The sequence below is a fragment of the Schistocerca nitens genome, chromosome 2 (assembly GCF_023898315.1).
Source record: "Schistocerca nitens isolate TAMUIC-IGC-003100 chromosome 2, iqSchNite1.1, whole genome shotgun sequence".
Classification (NCBI taxonomy): domain Eukaryota; kingdom Metazoa; phylum Arthropoda; class Insecta; order Orthoptera; family Acrididae; genus Schistocerca; species Schistocerca nitens.
In genome coordinates this window covers 565,080,887-565,104,929 of record NC_064615.1, presented here as the reverse complement: position 1 = coordinate 565,104,929, position 24,043 = coordinate 565,080,887, and the positions used below count along the sequence as shown (strand labels likewise).

The 24,043-nt window shown below is 38.2% G+C and overlaps 1 protein-coding gene across 1 annotated transcript in view; it reads left to right on the top strand.

The window, feature by feature from the left end:
- LOC126236609 (tyrosine--tRNA ligase, mitochondrial) overlaps positions 1-24,043 on the top strand; it is a 110,885-nt gene that overhangs the window by 20,189 nt on the left and 66,653 nt on the right. The window contains exons 3-6 of the mRNA XM_049946046.1: positions 12,938-13,128; positions 13,203-13,498; positions 19,910-20,118; positions 20,277-20,343. Of these exons, the coding sequence (XP_049802003.1) occupies positions 12,938-13,128; positions 13,203-13,498; positions 19,910-20,118; positions 20,277-20,343 (763 nt within the window). The remainder of the gene's footprint in view (positions 1-12,937; positions 13,129-13,202; positions 13,499-19,909; positions 20,119-20,276; positions 20,344-24,043) is intronic.

Sequence of the window (24,043 nt, the reverse complement as noted above, 5' to 3'; positions counted from 1 at the left end):
GTCAAATCATAACTGAGTCCAAGTCTAACAGCCGCTGGCTGGCTGGCCACTTAGGTGGCGCTGCTGCTGCATGGCTGGCAGACAGCGCCGCATGTAGAGGACGCGCGTAACTGCGCGGCGGCACTTTGAAAGATCAGCGAGTCACAACAAAAAATGTAGTTAATTTTGTCACTGGTACAGTAATACAAATTGAAAATGCATGACATTTATAATGATGGGAAGTCATGATTTTGATAGTTGGCTACTTCATTGTTATAACCACTAAATACACTGGCTTCTAGCTGTCTTTTGTTTTGGAGGGAAAATAACATTCCATTGAAGACATTGCTAACATAAAACCTTTATTCTCTAGGTAAGCACAAATAGTTTTACCACAAAAACTATTTTAAATGCACTATGGTCATATCTGTCACAAAAAACATGTATTTATTTCAATTATAAGAAATTTATTTTGTGTATGATGATAAAACTTCATGAAGGTTCCATTATGTTGATACTGAAAATGTTTCTACAATATTACTTTGAAACTGGAATGCACTTAGCTTAATTTTCATGTGACGGGTGTGACAGCTGTTGTATGATGGATGCGACAGTTGTTAAAAGTAACATATTCTGGTTTTATTGTTGCTTCATGTTACAATGAAAGACTAAAATAAGTACTTTTGTAAGAAGGCTCTTAAAATTATACTATTCACCTGTAAAATTTTCCCTTTAAACCGATTATGGTAAACAAACATTCATAGACACTGTTAATTAATTCTCTATTTACTTTAGATGAAGGCTAAACCAGCAGCATACAGGAAGGGATTGTCCCATGAAAAGCTTAAGAAAGATGAATAGAAGGGAAAGAACATCTGCAACAAGAACGTCATCGAGATACAATGAGATGTGAAAATAATAGAGAGAACTGTGTGGAAACAACAGAAACTTAAGTTGAAAAGGCTAAATGATAGAGAAAGGCAGAAGTGACATTGTTTAAAGAAACATTTATTACTAACTGAAACTACTGAACAATTGCCAACAACATTATCTCCAATAGCATTGTACAAGTGTGCACAATCACTTGGAAAATTTGTGTCACAATGCAGAAAATTGCTTTGTCAGAATCCAAACAAAAAAACTGCTGTTTTTGAAAAACTTGTGATGGAAGTCTTGCCAGAAATAAGTAGAAAAATAACGAAAGAAAATACACCAGTGAATAATCAGATAACACACGAGCTAAAGGATACAGTTACAGACTTCTACTGTAGGGATGACATTATCATTCAAGCCCCAGGAAAAAGGGACTTCAAATCTGCAAAAGATGGGGAGATTGAGACAATTAGTGAAACATATGAGCTATTTAGAAAGGAATATAATGAAACCATGAATTCAAATAGTTCCTTCAGCATGAAGGAATCAAAATTTCATGATCTTTGCCCTCGGTTCATTATCCCAGTCAAGGAAACTTCTCACAATGTTTGCATTTGCAAGTATCGTGCTGATTTTGATTTCCTGATAAAGCCAGTGAGATTCTTGATCCAGAGATTCCAGGACCATGTAAGAATGTTTTAATTAAGTTACATTGCACTACTGAAGGTTTGAAAAGGTAATAGCTCATTATTAGATGCCATAAGTGAAATCAACAGTAAATTTACATACACTATGTGTTTAAAAGTATCCGGACACCTTGCTGAAAATGACTTACAAATTTGTGGCACCCTCCGTCGGTAATGCTGGAATTCATTATGGTTTTGGCCCACCCTTAGCCTTGATGACAGCTTCCACTCTCACAGGCATATGTTCAATCAGGTGCTGGAAGATTTATTGTGGAATGGCAGCCCTTTTTTCATGGAGTGCTGCATTGTGGAGAGGTATTGATGTTGGTTGGTGAGGCCAGGCGCAAAGTCAGCGTTCCAAAATGTCCCAAAGGTGTTCTATAGGACTCAGGTCAGGACTCTGTGCATGTCATGTAACCACTCTGTCACAGGCCGTGCATAATGAACAGATGCTCCATCATGCTGAAAGATGCAGTTGCCATACCTGAATTGCTCTTCAACAGTGGGAAGCAAGAAGGTGCTTAAAACATCAATGTAGACCTGTGCTGTGACAGTGCCAACCAAAAAAGTAACGGGTGCAGGCCCCTTCCATGAAAAACACAATCACAACACCACCACCTCCGAATTTTACTGTTGGCATTACACATGCTGGCAGATGATGTTTACCGGGCATTCACCATACCCACACCCTGCCATTGGATCGCCACATTGTGTACCGTGATTTGTCACTACACACAATGTTTTTACACTGTTCAATCATCCAATGTTTACGCTCCTTACACCAAGCAAGGCATCGTTTGGCATATACCGGCCTGATGTGTGGATCAAGAGCAGCTGCTTGACCATGAAACAAGTTTTTTCTTCTTCAGCCTAACTGTCATAGTATTTGCAGTGGATCCTGATGCAGTTTGGAATTCCTGTGTGATGGTCGAGATAGATGGATGCCTGTTACACATTACGACCCTCTTCAACTGTCGGCAGTCTCTGTCAGTCAACAGACAAAGTCGGCCTGTATGCTTTTGTGCTGTACATGTCCCTTCATGTTTCCACTTCACAACCACATTGGAAACAGTGGACCTAGGGATGTTTATGAGTGTGGAAATCTCACGTATAGATGTTTGACACAAGTGACACCCAATCACCTGACCACGTTCGAAGTCCCTGTGTTCCGTGGAGCACCCCATTCTGCTCTCTCATGATGTCTAATGACTACTGAGGTCGCTGATAAGGAGTACCTGGCAGTAGGTGGCAGCACAATGCACCTAATATGAAAAGTGTATGTTTTATTCTTTTTTATTTTTATTTTTTTTTTTTTTTTTTTTTTTTGGGGGGGGAGGGGGGGGTGTCCGGATACTTTTGATCACATAGTGTACTTGAAAATCGACTGCTATGTTAAAAGTGTCCAGTCTGAATATTTTGACAACAAAAAGTGTGTCATAGAGGAAAATGAATGTGTGCTGCAAATCAACTTTGCTGTGAATTATGAAGCTCTTTATCAGGATGAGATAGCTAGTGCACATTGAAGTTATTTATTATCAACAATATTCTCTTGCTGTGCTTGGCTTAAAGGTACAATGCATGCAATTGTAGTTGTAAATAATGAACTTTCTCATGCCAAGGCGGATGTTTGGGTTTTTCTGAAAGCTGTTCTTACTAAACTGAAAACAAAGTTTCCTCAGTTGGAAAAATTATTCGTGTTTTCCTATTGATGTGCTGCACAGTTCAAAAACAAATATACGTTACTGAGTCCGTATTTCATGAGTGAGGATTTTGGTGTGACAGGAGAGTGGAACCTTTTTGCAACATCCCATGGCAAAGGGACAGTGGACAGTGTAGGTGGCACAATAAAGCATAAAACATTTATGCAAGTAAAGGCCAGGAAAACCATTATCAATTCTGCACTTGACTTCTACACTTGTATTTCACAACATGAATTGGACGTTAAAGCACTGTATGTCCCAGCAAAGAAAATAACTACACACAGATCAGTGTTGAAACAAAATTTGTTGTTAGCTTATCATGAGGGAAATATCTCCATCCAGGACATTGCACAGACTGATTTTATACAAGGTGCTCTAAGAATGGAAACCCCAAAACACAGCAAGGCCAGACAAATAGGAAAATTCTGTATTACGCTAAGGGAATTGGTATTTTTGCAGAAAGATGTGAAGTATAACTGATTACATGCATCATAGTGGTAGTTTCTGGATTTGGCCAGAAAAAAAAGACATTTCAATGGAAACTATATCTTTTATTCTTATAAAAGTTCCTCCTCCAGTTCCAGTGAACAGCGAGGAACAGTTTCAGTTCAAATAGCTGTTGAAAATAATGGTATAAAACAGTGCTTTATCACTTCTGTAAGCAATAAACATAGTGCCTGATGTATACCATTTCCGGTGATATTTTTCTTATGGAAGAACTGTCAGTTATAAATCTCATTATTATAACCTTGTTTCTCATCAAAATGAATTATTTGATTTATTTCAGAGCATTCCACACTGTTTATTTGTAATACTTAGCTTGACTTTGGACAAGCTCAGATAGTTGAATGAGGTCACTCCCCTCACATTTAAAGTCATACGCATCACAGCAATAACATGTTTCACAAATTAAAAATATCTAAATTTTTAAAAATTACTGTATTTCATCCTGTATTGATTTCTTGCCCAAGTTTAAAAAAAATGTAAGTGCTACAGTGTGACTAATAGTTTCACAGATTTTCTGTAAAAACAGAACCTGCATCGTAAGTGATGCCAAAACAAAGTCATACCTGTCACCAAAATTAATTTTTGTTTGTATTGATTTGTAAATTCTAAGAAAAGAAATAATGGCATAAATAAAGATTGTAAGCATTCTCAAGTAATAGGTAATCACTTAAATTAGCAAAAATTAGAAAAGTTCTCAAAGAAAATACATAAGTCATTAAAATATTCCAAACGTCACACACATGACTATGGAATGGATGTAGGATGGATAGAACATATTACCCTTATTACATGTCTGTGTACAACAAATATTTCCTTCCACAGTGACGAGTTACTCTAGAATATGGCATCATAAGATCATAGTGAATGGAGACAGGAAAAATGAGTCAGGGGAAACAGGGGTATTCATAATATTTTATAGGAAAAGTAGGAGAAACTGGGATATTTGGAATATTTGTATTCAATCTCTGTGAAATTTCAAAACAAAGCAACCTACATATTTCAGTTAAATAATATATAAATACTTAGACATTCTCTAATTCTGTCATATTTTTATAGTGGCTTACAGGCAAATTTAACATTTTTTTTTTTTTTTTTAACTGTATGTTCGAATTACGCTACCGAGGTTTATTAGAACAGAGTAGCCATTTATATTTGTAATGTATGTCATGTGAGAGCAATAGGAACATATTTGATCTTAGTAGCACCTGTCTGATGATGTCATCAGAATCAGTACATCTGTTCTTGAGATATCAGATGTCAACAAATATCAAAGTGAATATAGTTACTTTAACACAATACAACATTTGTTATTTTTAAAGGAAAGAATGTTACCTTTTCCAGGCTTACACATATAATATGCTGAAACAAGATAAAGAAATTTTTTTTGGAGTAAAGTCATCAACGAAAGTTAAGTTGCAAGCACAGACATAATCACATCGAATGCTTGTCGAAGTTTTGGCAAATATGCTCTTAAGAAAACACAGAGTTTAGAGTGGTTAAAAAAATTCAAAAGTGTTGATTTTGATGTGAGAAACGATCACCACAGGAAACCACGTAAAAAGTTTGAAGACAACAAATTGCAGGCCTTATTGGATGAAGATGATGCTCCAACTCAACAGGAACTCACGAAACAATTGAGTGTGACTCAGAAAGCCATTTCTTTTTGGTTGAAAGCTATGGGAAAGTTCAGAAAGTGGGAAAATGGGTTCTGCATGAACTAAATGAAGGACAGCAAACAAATTGAAAGACCACTTGTGAAATGCTGCTCGCTTGATACAAAAGACAGTCGTTTTTCCATCAAATAGTGACAGGTGATGAAAAATGGGTATATTTTGAGAAAGCTAAGCATCGTGAATTATCGGGGAATCCAGGCAAACCATCGACAGCCAGTTCAAGACCAATTCGCTTTGGAAAGAAAACGATGCTCTGTGTTTGGTGGAATCAGTAGAGTGTTATCTGTTACTAGCTGCTAAAACCTGGTGAAACCATTAACAGTGATCACTAGCAACAGCATATGATCAATTTAAATCAAGCATTATGTGAAAAAGGACCGGGATATGGAAAAAGGCAACACAGAGTCATATAGCTCCATGATGATGCACCTTCACATGCAGCAAAAGGGGTCAGGCGACCAATCAAGGTGTTTCGTTGGAAAATACTAGGGCATGTGGCTTATTCTCCAACTTGGCTCCATCCGATTATCATCTGTTTGCTCACTGGGACACGCTGTCACTGAACATTGCTTCAGTTCATATGAAAATTTACGAAAATGGCTCAGTGATTGGTTCGCTTCAAAGGAAGAACTGCTTTTTGGCATGACGTAGTTTCCATTTTAACATGGCATTTTTACTTTGGTCAACACCCATGCAAAGACGATTAAAGTAATCTCCATGTTGCCCATGATACACTGTTTCCTGGGGTAGCTCCTGTTTTGGAGGTCTCCAATCACTTTTAGCTGTTTTCTGCCAGTGTTGAAGCCTCTCTTCTGCCCTTGACTTCACAAAGGGGGAGACACTTGAAATGAAGCTAAATTTTCCTGCTGCCAAAACATTGAGCAACAGGTTCATACCCATGAAGTGGGAGTCTGTCATCAGTGTTGACTTCAATCCTTTTGGATTTTGCTGTAACTGTCCATCTGATACTGAATGAAGCTATTCCGGTCTGAACCTGGATCTTCTCAGCTTTGAATGGTATCAAACCTTCCGTCACCTGGCGGAAAGTTAGCTGAAGAGCAATATCGACTTGTTTCGAGTGGCACAGTTGGTGCCACATAGAGGAAACATATTTTCCTACCACGTAGCACAAGGCTATAGCTGACACCCAAAGTATATTTGGGCTTGCTCTCCAACTTGTGCCTTTGAGGTTTTTGAAGATAGTGTGCTGCAACTCCATTCTGGCACTGTCACAATGTTCTTTGAATGTCGGACTCCTGTCAAAGAATAACCTCAAAGTATTTAGAGAACGACATTGATTATCAGCAAAATGAATTGACCCTTTGTTATCAGTTTAGTGGGGCCATGATATGTGTATTTCACATTGATTTCAATGAGATCATTTTTTGTTGCCCAGTCATAAGTTTATGGCATCTCTTGTTTCAGAAATATAGCTGTTGCACAAGAATTTGCCAAGTTTACACTTAAAACTCTTCCACTGTTCTTAATAATATACGCTGCAGAACACATACTTCAAAAAATTCATGGCAGCAATCATTTTAAGATTATTATATTCACCATTACTATGTTGAATGAATACCATATCATCACTGGAATTGTTATGAACAACTTCACCATTTGAATATAATAGTCTCCTATCAACACTAATGCTTTTAGAATTTTTGTTTTTGTTTATTTTCTCCTTTGGCTTAACCCTCCCCCATGAACCATGGACCTTGCCATTGATGGGGAGGCTTGCGTGCCTCAGCGATAACGATAGCCATACCGTAGTTGCAACCACAATGGAGGTGTATCTGTTGAGAGGCCAGACAAATGTGTGGTTGCTAAAGAGGGGCAGCAGCCTTTTCAGTAGTTGCAGTTCCTGATGATTGACTGATCTGGCCTTGAAACACTAACCAAAATGGCCTTTCTGTGCTGGTACTGTGAATGGCTGAAAGCAAGGGGAAACTAAAACCGTAATTTTTCCTGAGGGCATGCAGCTTTACTGTATGGTTAAATGATGATGGAGTCCTCTTGGGTAAAATATTCCGGAGGTAAAATAGTCCCCCATTTGGATCTCCAGGTGGGGACTGCTCAGGAGAACATTGTTATCAGGAGAAAGAAAACTGGTGTTCTACGGATCGGAGCGTGGAATGTCAGATCCCTTAATCAGGCAGGTAGGCTAGAAAATTGAAAAAGGTAAGTGGATAGGCTAAAGTTAGATATAGTGGCAATTAGTGAAGTTCGTTGGCAGGAGGAACAAGACTTCTGGTCAGGTGAATACAGGATTATAAATACAAAATCAAATAGGGGTAATGCAGGAGTAGATATAATAATGAATAATAAAATAGGATTGCGGGTAAGCTACTAAAAACAGCATAGTGAACACATTATTATGGCCAAGATAGACACGAAACCCATGCCTACATGCCAACTAGCTCCACAGATGACGAAGAGATTGATGAAATGTATGACAAGATAAAAGAAATTATTCAGATAGTGAAGGGAGATGAAAATTTAATAGTCATGGGTGACTGGAATTCGGTAGTAGGAAAAGGAAGAGAAGGAAACATAGTAGGTGAATACAGAATGGGGATAAAAAATGAAAGTGGAAGCCGCCTGGTAGAATTTTGCACAGAGCATAACATAATCATAGCTAACACTTGGTTCAAAAATCATAAAAGGATGTTGTATACATGGAAGAGGCCTGGAGATACTCGAAGGTATCAGAAAGATTATATCATGCTAAGACAGAGATTTAGGAACCAGGTTATAAATTGTAAGACATTTCCAGGGGCAGATGTGGACTCTGACCTCGATCTATTGGTTATGAACTGTAGATTAAAACTGAAGAAACTACAAAAAGGTGGGAATTTAAGGAGATGGGATCTGGATAAACTGATATAACCAGAGGATGTAGAGAGTTTCAGGGAGAGCATTAGGGAACGATTGACAGGAAGAGGGGAAAAAAAATACAGTAGAAGAAGAATGGGTAGCTTTGAGGGATGAAATAGTGAAGGCGGCAGAGGATCAAGTAGGTAAAAAGACGAGGGCTAATAGAAATCCTTGGGTAACAGAAGAAATATTGAATCTAATTGATGAAAGGAGAAAATATAAAAATGCAGTAAATGAATCAGGCAAAAAGGAATACAAACTTCTCAAATATGAGATTGACAGGAAGTGCAAAATGGCTAAGCAGGGATGGCTAGAGGACAAATGTAGAGATGTAGAGGCATATCTCACTAGGGATAAGATAGATACTGCCTACAGGAAAATTAAAGAGACCTTTGGAGAAGAGAGAGCCACTTGTATGAATATCAAGAGCTCAGATGGAAACCCAGTTCTAAGCAAAGAAGGGGAAGCAGAAAGGTGGAAGGAGTATATAGAGGGTCTGTAAAAAGACAATGTACTTGAGGACAATATTATGGAAATGGAAGAGGATGTAGATGAAGATGAAATGGGAGATATGATACTGCGTGAAGAGTTTGACAGAGCACTGAAAGGCCTAAGTCGAAACAAGGCCCCGGGAGTAGACACAATTCCATGAGACAGGCGAAATACTCTCAGACTTCAAGAAGAATGTAATAATCCCAAAGAAACCAGGTGTTGACAGATGTGAAAGTTACCGAACTATCAGTTTAATGAGCCAGCTGCAAAAGACTAATCTGAATTCTTTACAGACGAATGGAAAAACTGGTAGGAGCCGACCTCGGGGAAGATCAGTTTGGATTCCATAGAAATATTGGAACACGTGAGGCAATACTGACCCTTACGACTTATCTTAGAAGCTAGATTAAGAAAAGGCAAACCTACGTTTCTAGCATTTTTAGACTTGGAGACAGTATTGACTGGAATACTCTCTTTCAAATTCTGAAGGTGGCAGGGGTAAAATACAGGGAGGGAAAGGCTATTTACAATTTGTACAGAAACTAGATGGCAGTTATAAGAGTCGAGGGGCATGAAAAGGAAGCAGTGGTTGGGAAGGGAGTGAGACAGGGTTGTAGCCTCTCCCGAATGTTATTCAATCTGTATATTGAGCAAGCAGTAAAGGAAACAAAAGAAAAATTCAGAGTAGGTATTGAAATCCATGGAGAAGAAATAAAAACTTTGAGGTTCGTCGATGACACTGTAATTCTGTCAGAGACAGCAAAGGACTTGGAAGAGCAGTTGAACGGAATGGATGGTGTCTTGAAGGGAGGATATAAGATGAACATCAACAAAAGAAAAATGAGGATAATGGAATGTAGTCAAATTAAGTCGGGTGATGCTGGGGGAATTAGATTAGGAAATGAGACACTTAAAGTAGTAAAGGAGTTTTGCTATTTGGGGAGCAAAATAACTGATGATGGTCGAAGTAGAGAGGATATAAAATGTAGACTGGCAATGGCAAGAAAAGCTTTTGTGAAGAAGAGAAATTTGTCAACATCGAGTATAGATTTAAGTGTCAGGAAGTCGTTTCTGAAAGTATTTGTATGGAGTGTAGCCATGTATGGAAGTGAAACATGGATGATAAATAGTTTGGACAAGAAGAGAATAGCCCGCATCTCGTGGTCGTGCGGTAGCGTTCTCGCTTCCCACGCCCGGGTTCCCGGGTTCGATTCCCGGCGGGGTCAGGGATTTTCTCTGCCTCGTGATGGCTGGGTGTTGTGTGCTGTCCTTAGGTTAGTTAGGTTTAAGTAGTTCTAAGTTCTAGGGGACTGATGACCATAGATGTTAAGTCCCATAGTGCTCAGAGCCATTTGAACCAAGAAGAGAATAGAAGCTTTCGAAATGTGGTGCTACAGAAGAATGTTGAAGATTAGATCGGTAGATCACATAACTAATGAGGAAGTATTGAATGGAATTGGGGAGGAGTTCGTGGCACAACTTGACTAGTAGAAGGGATCAGTTGGTAGGACATGTTCTGAGGCATCAAGGGATTACCAGTTTAGTATTGGAGGGCAGCGTGGAGGGTAAAAATCGTAGAGGGAGACCAAGAGATAAATACACTAAGCAGATTCAGAAGGATGTAGGCTGCAGTACGTACTGGGAGATGGAGCAGCGTGCACAGGATAGAGTAGCATGGAGAGCTGCATCAAACCAGTCTCAGGACTGAAGACCACAACAACAACATGTGCTAATGTCAGAAGAGGAAAAGGGGGGGGGGGGAGGTAGAGGAAGCAACTGCTGTGTTTTACCTAGCTTTCCATTTGTCTGCATTTTATATGTTTTTACCACATTCATCTCATAAAAGTATTTATAAGGGCACTGATAATCATGATGTGCAATGCATTAAAGAGAAAACTACCGTCAGATTCTTCTGTGCTAGGAACCTGCTCTCTCCCGAGGAAACATGTTAGTGGTTATAGAACTAAGGGTAAGGTGACACCAGTCCCACTCTACACCATCTTGAAGGCAATATGTGTTGTCATCAATTTGTCACAGAATATCACTGTATGTATGGTGTATCTCCCACCTCATGATCTACTTGAAATGCGAGTCTTAAAGACCCAATTAAGCAACTCTCCAGAGACTACAACTTGTTGAGGATTTTAATGCAGATCATGTGCTTTGGGTTTCCAATAATACCTACCCCAGTGGTTAAGTTCTTGAAGGACTCTTTGTACCAGAAGACATGTGTCTTTTGAACAGAGGTCAAGTGAAGCATTTCAGCTGGGCAACAAGATCATTCCCAGGCATTGACCTGTATTTTTATTTGCCAGCACAGATATTTCAGAGTGCTAACTGGACACTCACCTTTACTCAAGCAATCATTTCATTAACTGGATACACTTCCCAGAAGAAACCTTGAAATAAAGCAGCTGAAGTGGGTGCCCAGCAAAGTGGAGTGGAAGTTCTCATAGCACCTTAAAAGACAGTGTGGTCCCTGGTGAAATGATGAATATTGCTCTGCTGGTAGGATCCGATGGGTAACATTATGAAGTTTGAAGACCAGATCATCAAGAGACAATCATTTGAGTGACAGGAATAGAACTGCAGTTAAAGAGAGTAGTAAAAGGTCATGAGAATTTCTGAATTCCATTCGTCTTCTGCCTTAGTCTCAAGAGTATGGGAACTGATAAGGAAGATCACGGGTAAAGGCTGATTGACACCTGTTACAGTAAATAATTGATGTGATTATTTTAATGTCTCCATCTGACACAGCAAACCGACTGATTAATTCCTTTCATAACATAGGACTGCTGCTAAGAAAAGTCCCACATTTCTAGGTTGGAAAGAAGTTGCAGAGGGGATGTGGTTGAACTTAAGTTCAGATGATCTAGAAGATTATAGCTGCCTCATCTTCATGTGGAAGTTGGAAAATGCCTGGTCTGTTGCTAAGGATGCAGCCCCAGGACCAGATGTTATTATTTACAGCTGACGTGTCCAGTTGTGTAAGGGGTTGAAATAAATCCATCTATGGTTGCTGATACTATATCCAAACATGGAGAAAAGTTATTATGACACTCCTCTTAAAACTATAGAAGCAATCACAAGCAGTGTTGGAAAGATCCTTGAGTGGCAGTAAACTGTTTCACTGTGTGAGTGTCAGACAGAAATAAACTTGACATCTTGATGTGTCTGGTCTTCTACCAGATATCAGGGTCATTCAGCATGTCCAGCTTCTTGATGTTTCAATACATCTCTTCCCTTTAAAGTCTCTTGATGTAATTCTTCAGACTTTCCTGACAATTTGTTGACACCTTGAGGATATCAGCAGCATCATTCTGGCATTACTTTTCAGAAGTGTGACTTACTATCTTTATCAAGTGCTACCTGAAGCTGCTCGTTCAAAGAAACCGGTCCGGTATTTATACCTATGGTCTTCTCCTTCCATGATTGGTTCCAGGCCTTCTGTCTGCTCTCCGTTCCCCCTAGTAGCATCCTGAGGCATTCCCTCTTTGTACAGTGCACCAGTCTGCATGCTGGCATTCTGTTTTCGGTCTGGTGCAGTTCTAGATGTTCCCATTGCTGTCCTCTTCCACTAGAATTATCCTGCGACATTCCATCTTTGGTCTGGTGCACCTGGTGCTCTGCTCCCCATGTCCAGACTCTCAGTTCATTTTGTAGATTTCTGCTTCTGCCCATTTGTGTTTTCAATAACTACAGTGCAGGATCCCAGGCTGTACTGAGGTGTAACCCAATGTCATGATTCATGAGGTTCTTTGTCACCTTTATCTCTGTAGACTCTCTTACAACACTGTGCCAGTATGCAAGGGTCTGTACCAGAACCCTCATTTCACCAAAGTTCATGGAATGAGTAAGTTTCAGACATCGCTTGGCAATGTTTTAGTCAGAACATCAGAGGCACACGCAACGTGAATAAGAAATATTGGAGAGAGCTTGTATGGTATGATCTTTCTAAATATACATGTATTAGGCAGACCACAATATCTTCATCTGAAACTACTATACATTTAATTTACTGACTCACTATCAGAGATGCTTTACGATGAAAAGCTGTATTGTTCACAGGCATATGATGAATTTTCTGTGGATGTGTAACCATTTCTGTATTGTTTCCAGTTCCTAAATGCACTATTTTTCTGTTAATTTTCAGGTAGGTGGTGCTACAGGTTACATTGGGGATCCAAGTGAGAGAACAACAGATAGGCCTGCGCTCAGTGCAGAATACATAAAACATAATGTGAGTGGCATAACAGAGAATGTAGAACAACTGTTTAAAAATCATGACGCATTTTTGTGGAAAGGTCAGGGTCATGGAGATGATGGTGACTTAGTGCCAGTTACGTATGTAAAAACAGATTTGATCAGTTGTTATTGTGTATCATGTTAACATATATAACATAGTGTTTATCTTACAGAATAGTCAACAACTATACTTGGTATGAAAAATTGAATGTACTGTCATTTATGGGCAACATAGGACGCAACTTCAGGATGGGAACCATGCTTTCTCGGCAGAGTGTAGGATCTCGTATAGCATCTGAGACTGGCATGAGCTTCACAGAATTCACTTACCAAATTTTCCAAGCATATGATTGGTTATACCTACTTGAGAATTATGACTGCAGATTTCAGATTGGTGGTAGCGACCAGATGGGAAATATTGTCTCAGGACATGACTTAATTTCAAGAGTTTCAAATAGAAAAGTTTATGGTAAGTTGTGAAATGCATGTGGAAAATATACACTCTTTTTATACTTCCTGTACAGTTCATCCTAGATTGTTTTCATCAGCAGCTTGAAATACTCAGTTGAAAGCAAATTAAGAGTTTTTGCTTGGGGAGACATTGAAGCTTTGTATGTTTGAGCGATAAGAATAAGACGTGGTATTACTTATACAAATACTTCCATGTTACAAATAATCTGATAGAGTAATTGTTTATTTTGTTGAGGTAACTTTCATGCTGTGATGAATTATCATTTATTGGAATCTTAAACAGGAGTTCTGCAAAAGACACACTTTTCTTGATACATGGTTCAAAAATAACAGTGCACATAGCTATCATGGGATGAGGAAGACAATGGTACAGGTTGTGTAGAATGATAGAAGAAGTTGCAGATATTATTATTCTAGTTCCTAGGGGACATTTTTGGTTCCTGCTGGGTGGAAACAAAAATTAGTCTAACCCCTACCCAGCAATGGTAACTCAAAATCAACTTGCAATTACAGGCAAAACACTGTACTTCCATAGTGTTGAGTGCTTTGGAGTGTGTTTTTCATGACCAGCTGGTTGACTGCCAAAGACCTATAAACAACCATGACAAATATAAATCAACTTTTTGTAAACACTGCAGCATAGCATTAATCAAAGTGATCACTTCAGGAAGGGTAAAATGGGAATTTTAATACTGCTTGCTTTTGTCAAGGTATTTGAAACTACTTACTACAGTATCAAACGTTTGAAAAATGAAATAGCTATAAGTTGCTATATGGTTCAACAGTCATGCAAGAAACAAGTATCAATAGATTGCCTGTGGAACCGCGAAGGAAACTGGTAAATTGTAAAATAAATACATCCTTATCACCTCTCAGGTTTCAGTCCTTGGCTAGTTGTTCTGCTGTTCACCAGTTGTATCTCATTAGTTTCCATTCCTATGACTATCATGTACACACATGCCAGTGACATCAGGCAGTGCCCATGTTAGCCATGAGAATATTGCTTCAGCTATCTCGGGTGTTAATGAAGACCTTTGTCCAGTATTAAGACAGGAACAAAATCATGGTCTCAAATGCTAGGTAAGCATCATATTGCTCCAAAGGTTGATCAATGAATGTGTATGTGATGCATTTCATCTCGCATTCTTGATAGTACTTCATTCCATATCAGAAAACTGCAATAGATCTCAGCATGATCATTTATTAGCAGAACAGACTGTCAGAGCATATGACAGATCTCTCTTTTTGCTTACATTCAATTCAAAAATTTGGGAACATTTCCACCCAAACTAAAATAAGAATTGGTATAATCCGCAATTCTGCTAAATTTATGATTTTGAAGTATGAAGTCTTGAGCTAGCGAGGAATGCTTCTATAACGATTCAGTTGTTTGATGTTGATATTTCTTGAGCACTGTGAGGATTAATATTACTAGATAAGTGACATAACTTTCACTCTGTCTTCGTCAGTTTCTCTGGATTACACACTTACATCTTCTCACTGACCAAATAGATATCTTCTCTTACTAATGATAATAAGAGGCCTGACCTCCAGTATCTTCACAGTACCTGTGCATAACTAAAATCTTTTACCATTGCCTTCTCTATCTCAGCTTCACGTTTGAGGAACAAACTATTCAGCAAACATGATTAAAAACAATGTGCTGCATTTGAGAAAAAAATTTTAATTTCCTGGTTATTCTTGAGATAGCATTTGTTACTATGGTATGGAAATCTACTCTGTATTGAATAGTGAACAAGCGTTGCTAGTCGATTCTCACCAAATCTCTCAGGTTTAGCCACTACATTTATAAATCAGAGCAAATTGAATTTCAGCAACATAGATGACGCAAAATATAGATCTTGGGAAATTTAGTGAAAACAGTTGTATAGATTTGTCGGATACAGAATTGTTGCCATTGTGGTCCTCAGTCCAAAGACTGGTTTGATATAGCTCTCCCTGCTAGTCTACCCAGTGCATGCCTTTGATCTCTGCTTAATTATTGTAGTGTGCATCCACTGGAACCTGCTTATCATAGTGAAATCTTGGCCTACCTCTACAATCCTCTCCATTGTCAAACCTTCTATTCCATACTTTTAGTTTCTCCCCAATCCAATTCAGTACCTCTTCATTAGTTGTTTTTTTTTTTTTTTAAAAATCCAGCATCTAAGCTTCGGTATTCTTCTGTAGCTCCACATTTCAGTATATTCTATTCTCTTCATCTAGGCAGGATGGAACATTCACCAAATGCTATAGAAATGTGGAACTAAAGCCACTGTTGGAAAAAATGCTGTAAAGCTACTGAAAAAGTTGTTGCAAGATTGAATGTGCAATGTCTTATGGAGACGCAGCAAAGATAGGCGTGCCATTAGATAACAGGCTAAAAATCACAGGAATTTTCTGTGGCATGAAAGAGGCTTTCAGTCGATGAACTGGTCATTGCTACACAGTGAATTATTACGTTAACTCATTCCTTTGTTTTTATTCCATCTAAACTCTCCAGCATGAACATACCAATTAAGTGATAACACCACAAGCCATGTGAACTTTTTTAGGGCTAAATCTACAAGGGAAAAAAAAGGACACTCTTAGGATGGTAAGCTTGCCACCCACGTGCACCACACGCCTTGCATGCTCGCACCCAGCGACTTGGTTAATGCCGTAACAACATTTGGAACATTAATTCTTATTCCGCTATGGACAAAATAATGCAGATGAAGATGTTAATAAAAGACGGGGTTATAAATAAAATAAAATTAAAGCAGAATGAGGGGTAGAAATAATGGATGCGGTACAAAATTGCAGGATGCTAAAAATGGAAGAAATTAAATTGAAGTTAATACATAAAAATAATTAAAAACACATGCAGAAATATCCCATGCAGAGAGACGGTTATAGGAAGGAAAAATGAGAGCAATTTGAAAAAGTTAATATGTTGATTAAAATGATGTGACAAAGGAATAGATATAAAAAAGTTACGTTTAACTCAGTTAATTGAAAGAACCAATGATAAAAGTCATTTCAATGAAGATTTAAAACGATAAATTTCAAAGCATCCAATGAGATTCAAATCCACAGCCTGATTTATGTGAGGCCTTAACCTTAACCGTTACACTATGCAATCAGTGTGTTATACATTCCTTTTTTGCAGCTGAAGAGCATCATGTGAAATTTTAATTATATTTTAATTATATTTTTTTAACCGGTTTTACAATGTAGCATTTTACATTTTCTGGTACCCAAAAATTACACATCAAATTTGATTTTCATCCTCCATTTTTGTACATCTGTTCATAGATTTTCTTCAATATTTCTTCTAAAAGAGATCCGAATTTCCTGAATCCATGTGGTCAGTGGTCTCCCTCTTTTCTTTCTTCCTGGTGGCTCCCATTCCATAATTCCATGTGGTAATCTCCCCTTTGACATCCTTTTTGTGTCCATATCATAACAGTTATTTTTCTTCTACAAAATCTGCAATTGAATTTGTTATGTCCATTTTCTTCCTGATGACTTAATTTCTGATTATTTCTCGCCTAGATATCCCTGAGGACTGCCTCCAAAAGTCCATCTCCATTGCCATCAACCTTTTCCCTAATTGCAACTTCACTGACCATACTTCTGATCCATATGTCATAATGCTTCTGATAATTATGCTGAAGATTTTTCTTTTTGTTTCCTTTCTAATCTGTTGGTTCCATAAAATACCATTTGCTATTCCAATAGTTAACCTCCCAACATTTATTCTTGAAATAATTTCCTTGTCTTTTTTTTCCATCTTGTGTGATACTGACTCCTAGATATTTGTACTCTTCAGCGTGTTTAATAGTTCCCATCCCTTCATCCAGTATCAAATCTTGATTTGTCCACAGCTCGTGGTCTAGTGGCTAGCATTGCTGCCTCTGGTTTACAGTGTCCTGGTTTCGATTCCAGCCAGCTTTGGGATTTCCTCAGCCCGGGGACTGGGTGTTTGTGTTATCTCTTCATTTCATCATCATCATCATTCATGACAGTGGCTAGATTGGATTGTGCAAAAATTGGACTTTGTTACAACTGGGTCTTGGGCGCTGATGACCGCCCAGCTGAGCGCCCCACAAACCCAACATTGTCACCCCAAATCTTGATTTGTGTCTCCTATTACAAAATATTTTGTTTTATTCCTGTTGACCTGGAGTCCCCATTTTTATACTCCTCTATTAATTTCCTTGTGATGTACTCTCTATGTCTTCTTTATCTTGTGCCAAAATTAGCTGGTCATCAGCAAATTGTAAAGAATATATCATATCATTTACTGGGATCCCCATGTTTTTAAATTTTCTGTTGTAGTTTTCCAATGCTTTTCTGTATATATTTTATAAAGTGTTGGTGACAGACTGCATCTTTGACATAATCCTTTTGTAACTTTAAATCCAGGTGGGAGATAATTTTGTGCTTTTATTCTATAGAGTTTTCATAAATGATCTGAATTGCTTTAATTATTGCGGAACTAATGTTAAACACTTTTAAAGCTTTCCACAAGTTACATATGGGTATATCATCATACACTTTTTCTATGTCTACAAATATTGAATTATGGGTTTGATTTCTAACTTTTTTCTTGTCAATTATATGTTTTAAGCAAAATATATGAACTGTAGTTGACATCACTGCTCTGAAGCCATTGGCCTCCATTTCCTTAAATTCTGTTTCCAAAAATTGTTTGATAAACCTTCCATAAAGTCTGCTAAATACATTAGTTACAGTTATTCCTCTTTCCTTCTTGCACTCATCTTTTCTTCCTTTCTTGTCGATTGTTGGTATAAATCCTACTTTCCAGTCTTCCGGTATGGCCTCACCATTTGAGCATTTTTCAAAACGACTTCTCAAAAGTTTGTGTAATTCATCTGGACCATATTTCATCAGTTCAGTTGGTACTCCTGCAATTGTAGTGGCACTTTTTTTAAAAGTTTTAATTGATGTTTTTACTGCTTCTACATCCAGTGAAATTCTGCCATTGTTTTCTGTTTCTTCTATATCATTATTAATTCTATTCAAAAATTATCATTTGTTTTCAGTCACTAATTCTTTGAAGTATTTTTCTCAAGTCTGGATACTAATGTAGTTAATTTGTTGAGTTTCTTTAGAATTTTTTCTCGTTGTTTTCAATATCTTCAAGGTCTCTGAGCTTCTCTTACAATATTCGCAAACAAGGGCGCACCAGGATGAATGGCTGCAGGGTGTGAAACTTGGGACCTTAACCTATGTACTGGATAGATGATTTCAAAACGTTGATCCCAACACCGGGATCCTTTGCTTGTGAGAATAAATAAGAAAGATAGTTGCCTTTTGAGTTTTAATATATAGTAAAGAGTAGGGAGTATGACTTTAAGCTAATATAGACCTGAAAGGCTATGCAAACTTGAATATTACACTTCTTCACCCAAGTCATGTGTAGTTTGATCATATTGCTATATTTCCCTATCTTTCTCTTTAGCTCTAAATTGACAAGCACTGCTTCTGAAACTTGGGACATTATAAATTTGCTTGTTCATCACTCTAGTTTCTTAGTTGTTAAAATTCCATTTCCGTTTAATATACCCTCAACTCCTCTTTATAGATTACCATTTCTAGTTGATTACAAAAATATATTTCAGTTCATATTTTAATATTTTATTCTTCATGAACGTAAACACTGGTTCTTCAAGATGAATATTTATTTATTTATTGTTCTTTTTACTAGTAGTGCAATGTAAAAACAAGTGTAGCGCAGCATTTAAGAGTTGTGCATTAGTGTGATACCTTCCCTTTCAATTTTTTCCAAGGAGCATTTTATAAGGATCCATCAGCTTAATACCAGTAAAACATAAGTGTGTGTGTGTGTGTCAGAAGCACCACACCAAGGAATTTAATATTTTCAGAGGTGTTGTTATGATTTGAACAATTGTTTTCCTTGCTTGCCCTCTATTTCTACACACACACACACACACACACACACACACACAAAAACTGTCTATCAGTTCGATTTCCTAGTAACAGGCGTGATGGAGAGCATAATGTCAAATGTTTTACTGTGGTTAGTATTCCACACAATAATATAGGTGGTTGTATATTCGATCATCCATACAACTGTATTGCTTTCAGTAAAGGGTATCGCGTGCTTTCAGGCCACATTGGTTCCTGAAAATTCAGATAATGTGCATTTGTCGTATCAGTAATGGCTAGGCAGTGGCTGACAAAATTCCACATTCCCTACACTGCTCAACAAACAGATCTGTGCGTGAGCGAGTAAGTGCCGTTTATTGTTTGTAGTTCCTCTGGAACAAACAAGCTAAAGTTTTTGTTATACAATGCAGTTGGTTTGATCTACCTAAAAACTTATTTTTGCATGTTGATTTCTTATCTGTGTTAGCAACTTGTCTCTCTTTCTTTACAGGTTTAACTGTCCCTCTTGTCACTACAGAGACTGGCAATAAATTTGGAAAATCTGAGGGGAATGCAATATGGTTGAACAGAGAAAAAACTTCACCATTTGAACTATATCAGTTTTTTATACGATCTCGAGACTCAGAAGTAGAAAATCTTTTAAAATTATTCACTTTCTATTCAACAGGAAAAATTAATGAGATTATGCAACAACATAAGGTGATTCATGTTTTATAAAATGTTAGTAATTTTTCTATATGAGAGAGAGAGAGAGAGAGAGAGAGAGAGAGAGAGAGAGAGAGAGAGAGAGAGACCTAATATCTGTTGAAATGTATTTTTATTGTTTAAAGTCTGAAAATTATTTTCTTCATTTTAAGGTAAAGCCAGAAGCTCGATTAGCACAGAAGAAATTGGCTGAACAAGTTACAGTCCTTGTTCATGGAGGTTTGTATTGAAAACATTATAACTACAAATGGGTGGTCTTAATAATGTTGAAATAGGTAAAAAGACTGTCACTACATTAGAAGGAGGGAAAGTTTAGCAAAACCATCAGCATTGTAAAACTGATACAGGCAGTGAATCTTCTCTTTCAGAATTTTAGATTCTTTCATTTGGATCTAAAGAATGAAATACACTGAAGAGCCAAAGAAACTGGTACACCTGCCTAATATCGTGTAGGGCCTCTGCGAGCGCACAGAATGCCGCAACATGACATGGCATGGACTCTACTAATGTCTGAAGTGGTGCTGGAGGAAATTTACACCATGAATCCTTCAGGGCTGTCCATAAATCAGTGAGAGTATGAGGCAGTGGAGATCTCTTCCGAACAGCACTTTGCAAGACATCTGAGATATGCTCAGTAATATTCATGTCTGGGGAGTTTGGTGGCTAGTGGAAGTGTTTAAGCTCAGAAGAGTGTTCCTGGAGTCACCCTGTAGCAGTTCTGGACATGTGGGGTGTCACATTGTTCTGCTGGAATTGCCCAAGAGTGTCAGGATGCACATTGGACATGAATGGATGCAGGTGGTCACACAGGATACTTACATACATGTCACCTGTCAGAGTCATATCTAGATGTATCAGGAGTCCTGTATCACTCCAACTGCATTTGCTCCACACCATTACAGAGCCTCCACCAGCTTGAACAGACCCCTGCTGACATGCAGGGTCCATGGATTCATGAGGTTGTCTCCATACCCATGCACATCCATCCACTTGATACAATGTGCTATGAGGCTTGTCCAACCAGGCAACATGTTTCCAATCATCAGCAGTCCAAAGTCAGTTTTGATGGGCCCAGGTGAGGTGTAAAATTTTGTGTCATGTAATCAAGGGTACAAGAGTGGGCTGTCGCCTCCGAAAGCCCATATTGATAATGTTCTGTTGAATGCTTCCCACGCTGACAGCCGGTTGGAGTGGCCGAGCGGTTCTAGGCGCTTCAGTCTGGAACAACGCGACCGCTACGGTCGTAGGTTCGAATCCTTCCCAGGGCATGGATGTGTGTGATGTCCTTACGTTAGTTAGGTTTAAGTAGTTCTAAGTTCTAGGGGACTGATGACCTCAGCAGTTAAGTCCCTTAGTGCTCAGAGCCATTTGAACCATGCTGACACTTGTTGATGTCCCAGCATTGAAATCTGCAGCAATTTGCGGAAGTGTTGCACTTCTGTCATGTTGAATGATTCTCTTAGTTGTCATTGGTCCCATTCTTACAGGATCTTTTTCCGTCTGCAGCAGCGCTGGAGATTTGATTTTTTACCGGATACCTGATAGTCACAGTACACTTGTGAAATGGTTGTATGGGAAAATCCCCACTTCATCACTACCTGTGTCCCATCGCTTGTGTGCCAGCTAAAACACCACTTTCATCTTGATAACCTGGCATTGTAGCAGCAGTGACCTATCTAACAACTGCATCAGACACCCGTTGTCTTATATAGGCATTGCCGATTGCACCATCGTATTTTGCCTATTTACGTATCTCTGTTTTTGAATACACATGCCTATACCAGTCTCTGTGGCGCTTCAGTGTATAAATATGAGAAAACATTTTGAAATATTGCGCAGAGGTTGGAAGGGAGGGTGGGTTTCTCAATAGCTATTGTCAGTAATGTGTGACAGACTTATGATTCTGAAAGCCTGAGATGCATTTCACTTAATTTTTTGTGTTTGTGTCATCTGTACCTCTGTTTTTATTTTTTCATTTGCAACTATTTACATTTTTCAATCTACCTGAACATAATATGGAGTTTTATACATAAATCTGTTTTTGTTTCTTTTTTCAGTGTTAGTTGTTGACTTTTGTGTTAGGAATTAATAAATAGTGTCAATGTGCTGCATCTAGTAATACTACCATGATCCTGAATATGTGTGTCCCAAATATCCTATTTGTCTCTGTTGTATACAGAAATTATTCTTTGAGGCTTGGTACATTGTTACACTTTATGTCAGTCTTGTATTTATGACTTGCTCTGCACATTGTTCAACATCATCACTGGAATGGGGCTTAGTTTCTACTTAGACTCTTTATACAATAGTAATTAACTTTTGATCAGTATATTAGACATATAAAATGCTTTCTGAGTTGTTATAGCCCCTGATGAAGTCTCCAGCTTTGGAAGACGAAACATTAGGCAGAGAAATATCTCTTAGACAACAGCCTAATTCCCCAAAAACAAATATCATCAAAAATGCAAATATTGAATGCGAAAATCTGCATTATAGAAAACCTGTATTATAGAAATTAGCTCTTAAATACATTGATATCAAGTTAGGTGAGCTCTTATGTGGTTATGAATTATCCCCTATCATATCCTGGCTGCAAAGAAAGAAACTAAATTTGTTGTAGAAGATAAAATAAATATGAATGTTGTGTATGACAAAGCCTCAGAATTGTAATCGTCATCTCTATAAGTCATCAGCAACAACTAATGTTTTAGTACCTTTTGTTTATTCACCTTGTATTTCCCTGTTTTATCTCTTCAGAGAAAATCATGTGAACATTGTAAAACTTTTGTAACGTGTGGCGCCTGCAGGAGTTTTTCATCATTAGCTTACAGCTGAGGCGAATTTAAATCTTTTGGCGTTAAGACTGCTGTAAACGATCAAACTTATAAGCTGTTTGCTTTCTATGGCTTTGTCAAACAAATGTTCTCATGTACAGACCAAGTTTTTCAAACTTACCATCACTTTTGGAGCAGCTCTCACATTATATAGTTATTACTTTGTGTAGTATTTTGACGTAAGTGGTAATGGCTACCAGCACAGACATTGACTTTAGCACTGGGTATAAAGGCAAAGGAAACAGATGCTGGTCCTGAGAATGGTTGAAATTGAGAGGTAAATATACCAATGGAAATCTGCATATGGAAGAATTAAGTACAAAACCCAAAGTTTACATGAACTTTCTCAGAATGAGCTATAAAACTGGCATCTCCTAGCATAAGAGAGAGAGAGAAAAAAAAGAGGTTACAGGTCAGTCTGTAATTCCTAATTGGTTCAGAGCAAATGCACAAAGACAAATTTCCTGTGATGGCAGGTGACTCTTATATCATTGGCAAGACTATCACAGGGCACGTTCGAGAGGTGGAGATTTTGGGACTCTATAAGGATACTCATACCAGGAGACTCAAGGAATTCATGGGTCTGAATAACACTCTTTTATTGTATTCAGACTAAACTAATACACTGAAGGTTACTTCTAAACATTAGAAAAAGCAAAGAATTCAACTGTTGGAACAAGAGATGTTAGTCTCTCAGTTTGTGGGGTGAGTGCAAACAGAAGTAGCAACCACTAGCAGCATTGTAAAGTATGAACATTGAGAGCAGCACTCCAGGTGAGAAAACAGATTTAAAACAGCTCACCTGAGGCTAGCAGTGAGTGACACAGAGTTCATCTGACAGAGAAGTTTCTTGAGTACAAAAATCCAAGGATTTTAAAGGGTTGTGGTGGCACCCTGTTTGGCCTGCCACTCCCTCCTGCGCTTTACAGGCATCAGCCAATCTGACGTGTGGCTCTGCACCTCTAGGGAGCCTCTGGCCAACCACTTTCAGATCCCTCCCATTCTCGTAATTTTCAAGCTGTGGTGTTCAGAGCTTTTACAGTAACAAACTCCATATTTGATAACAACAGTGTCCAGCTGAAAGT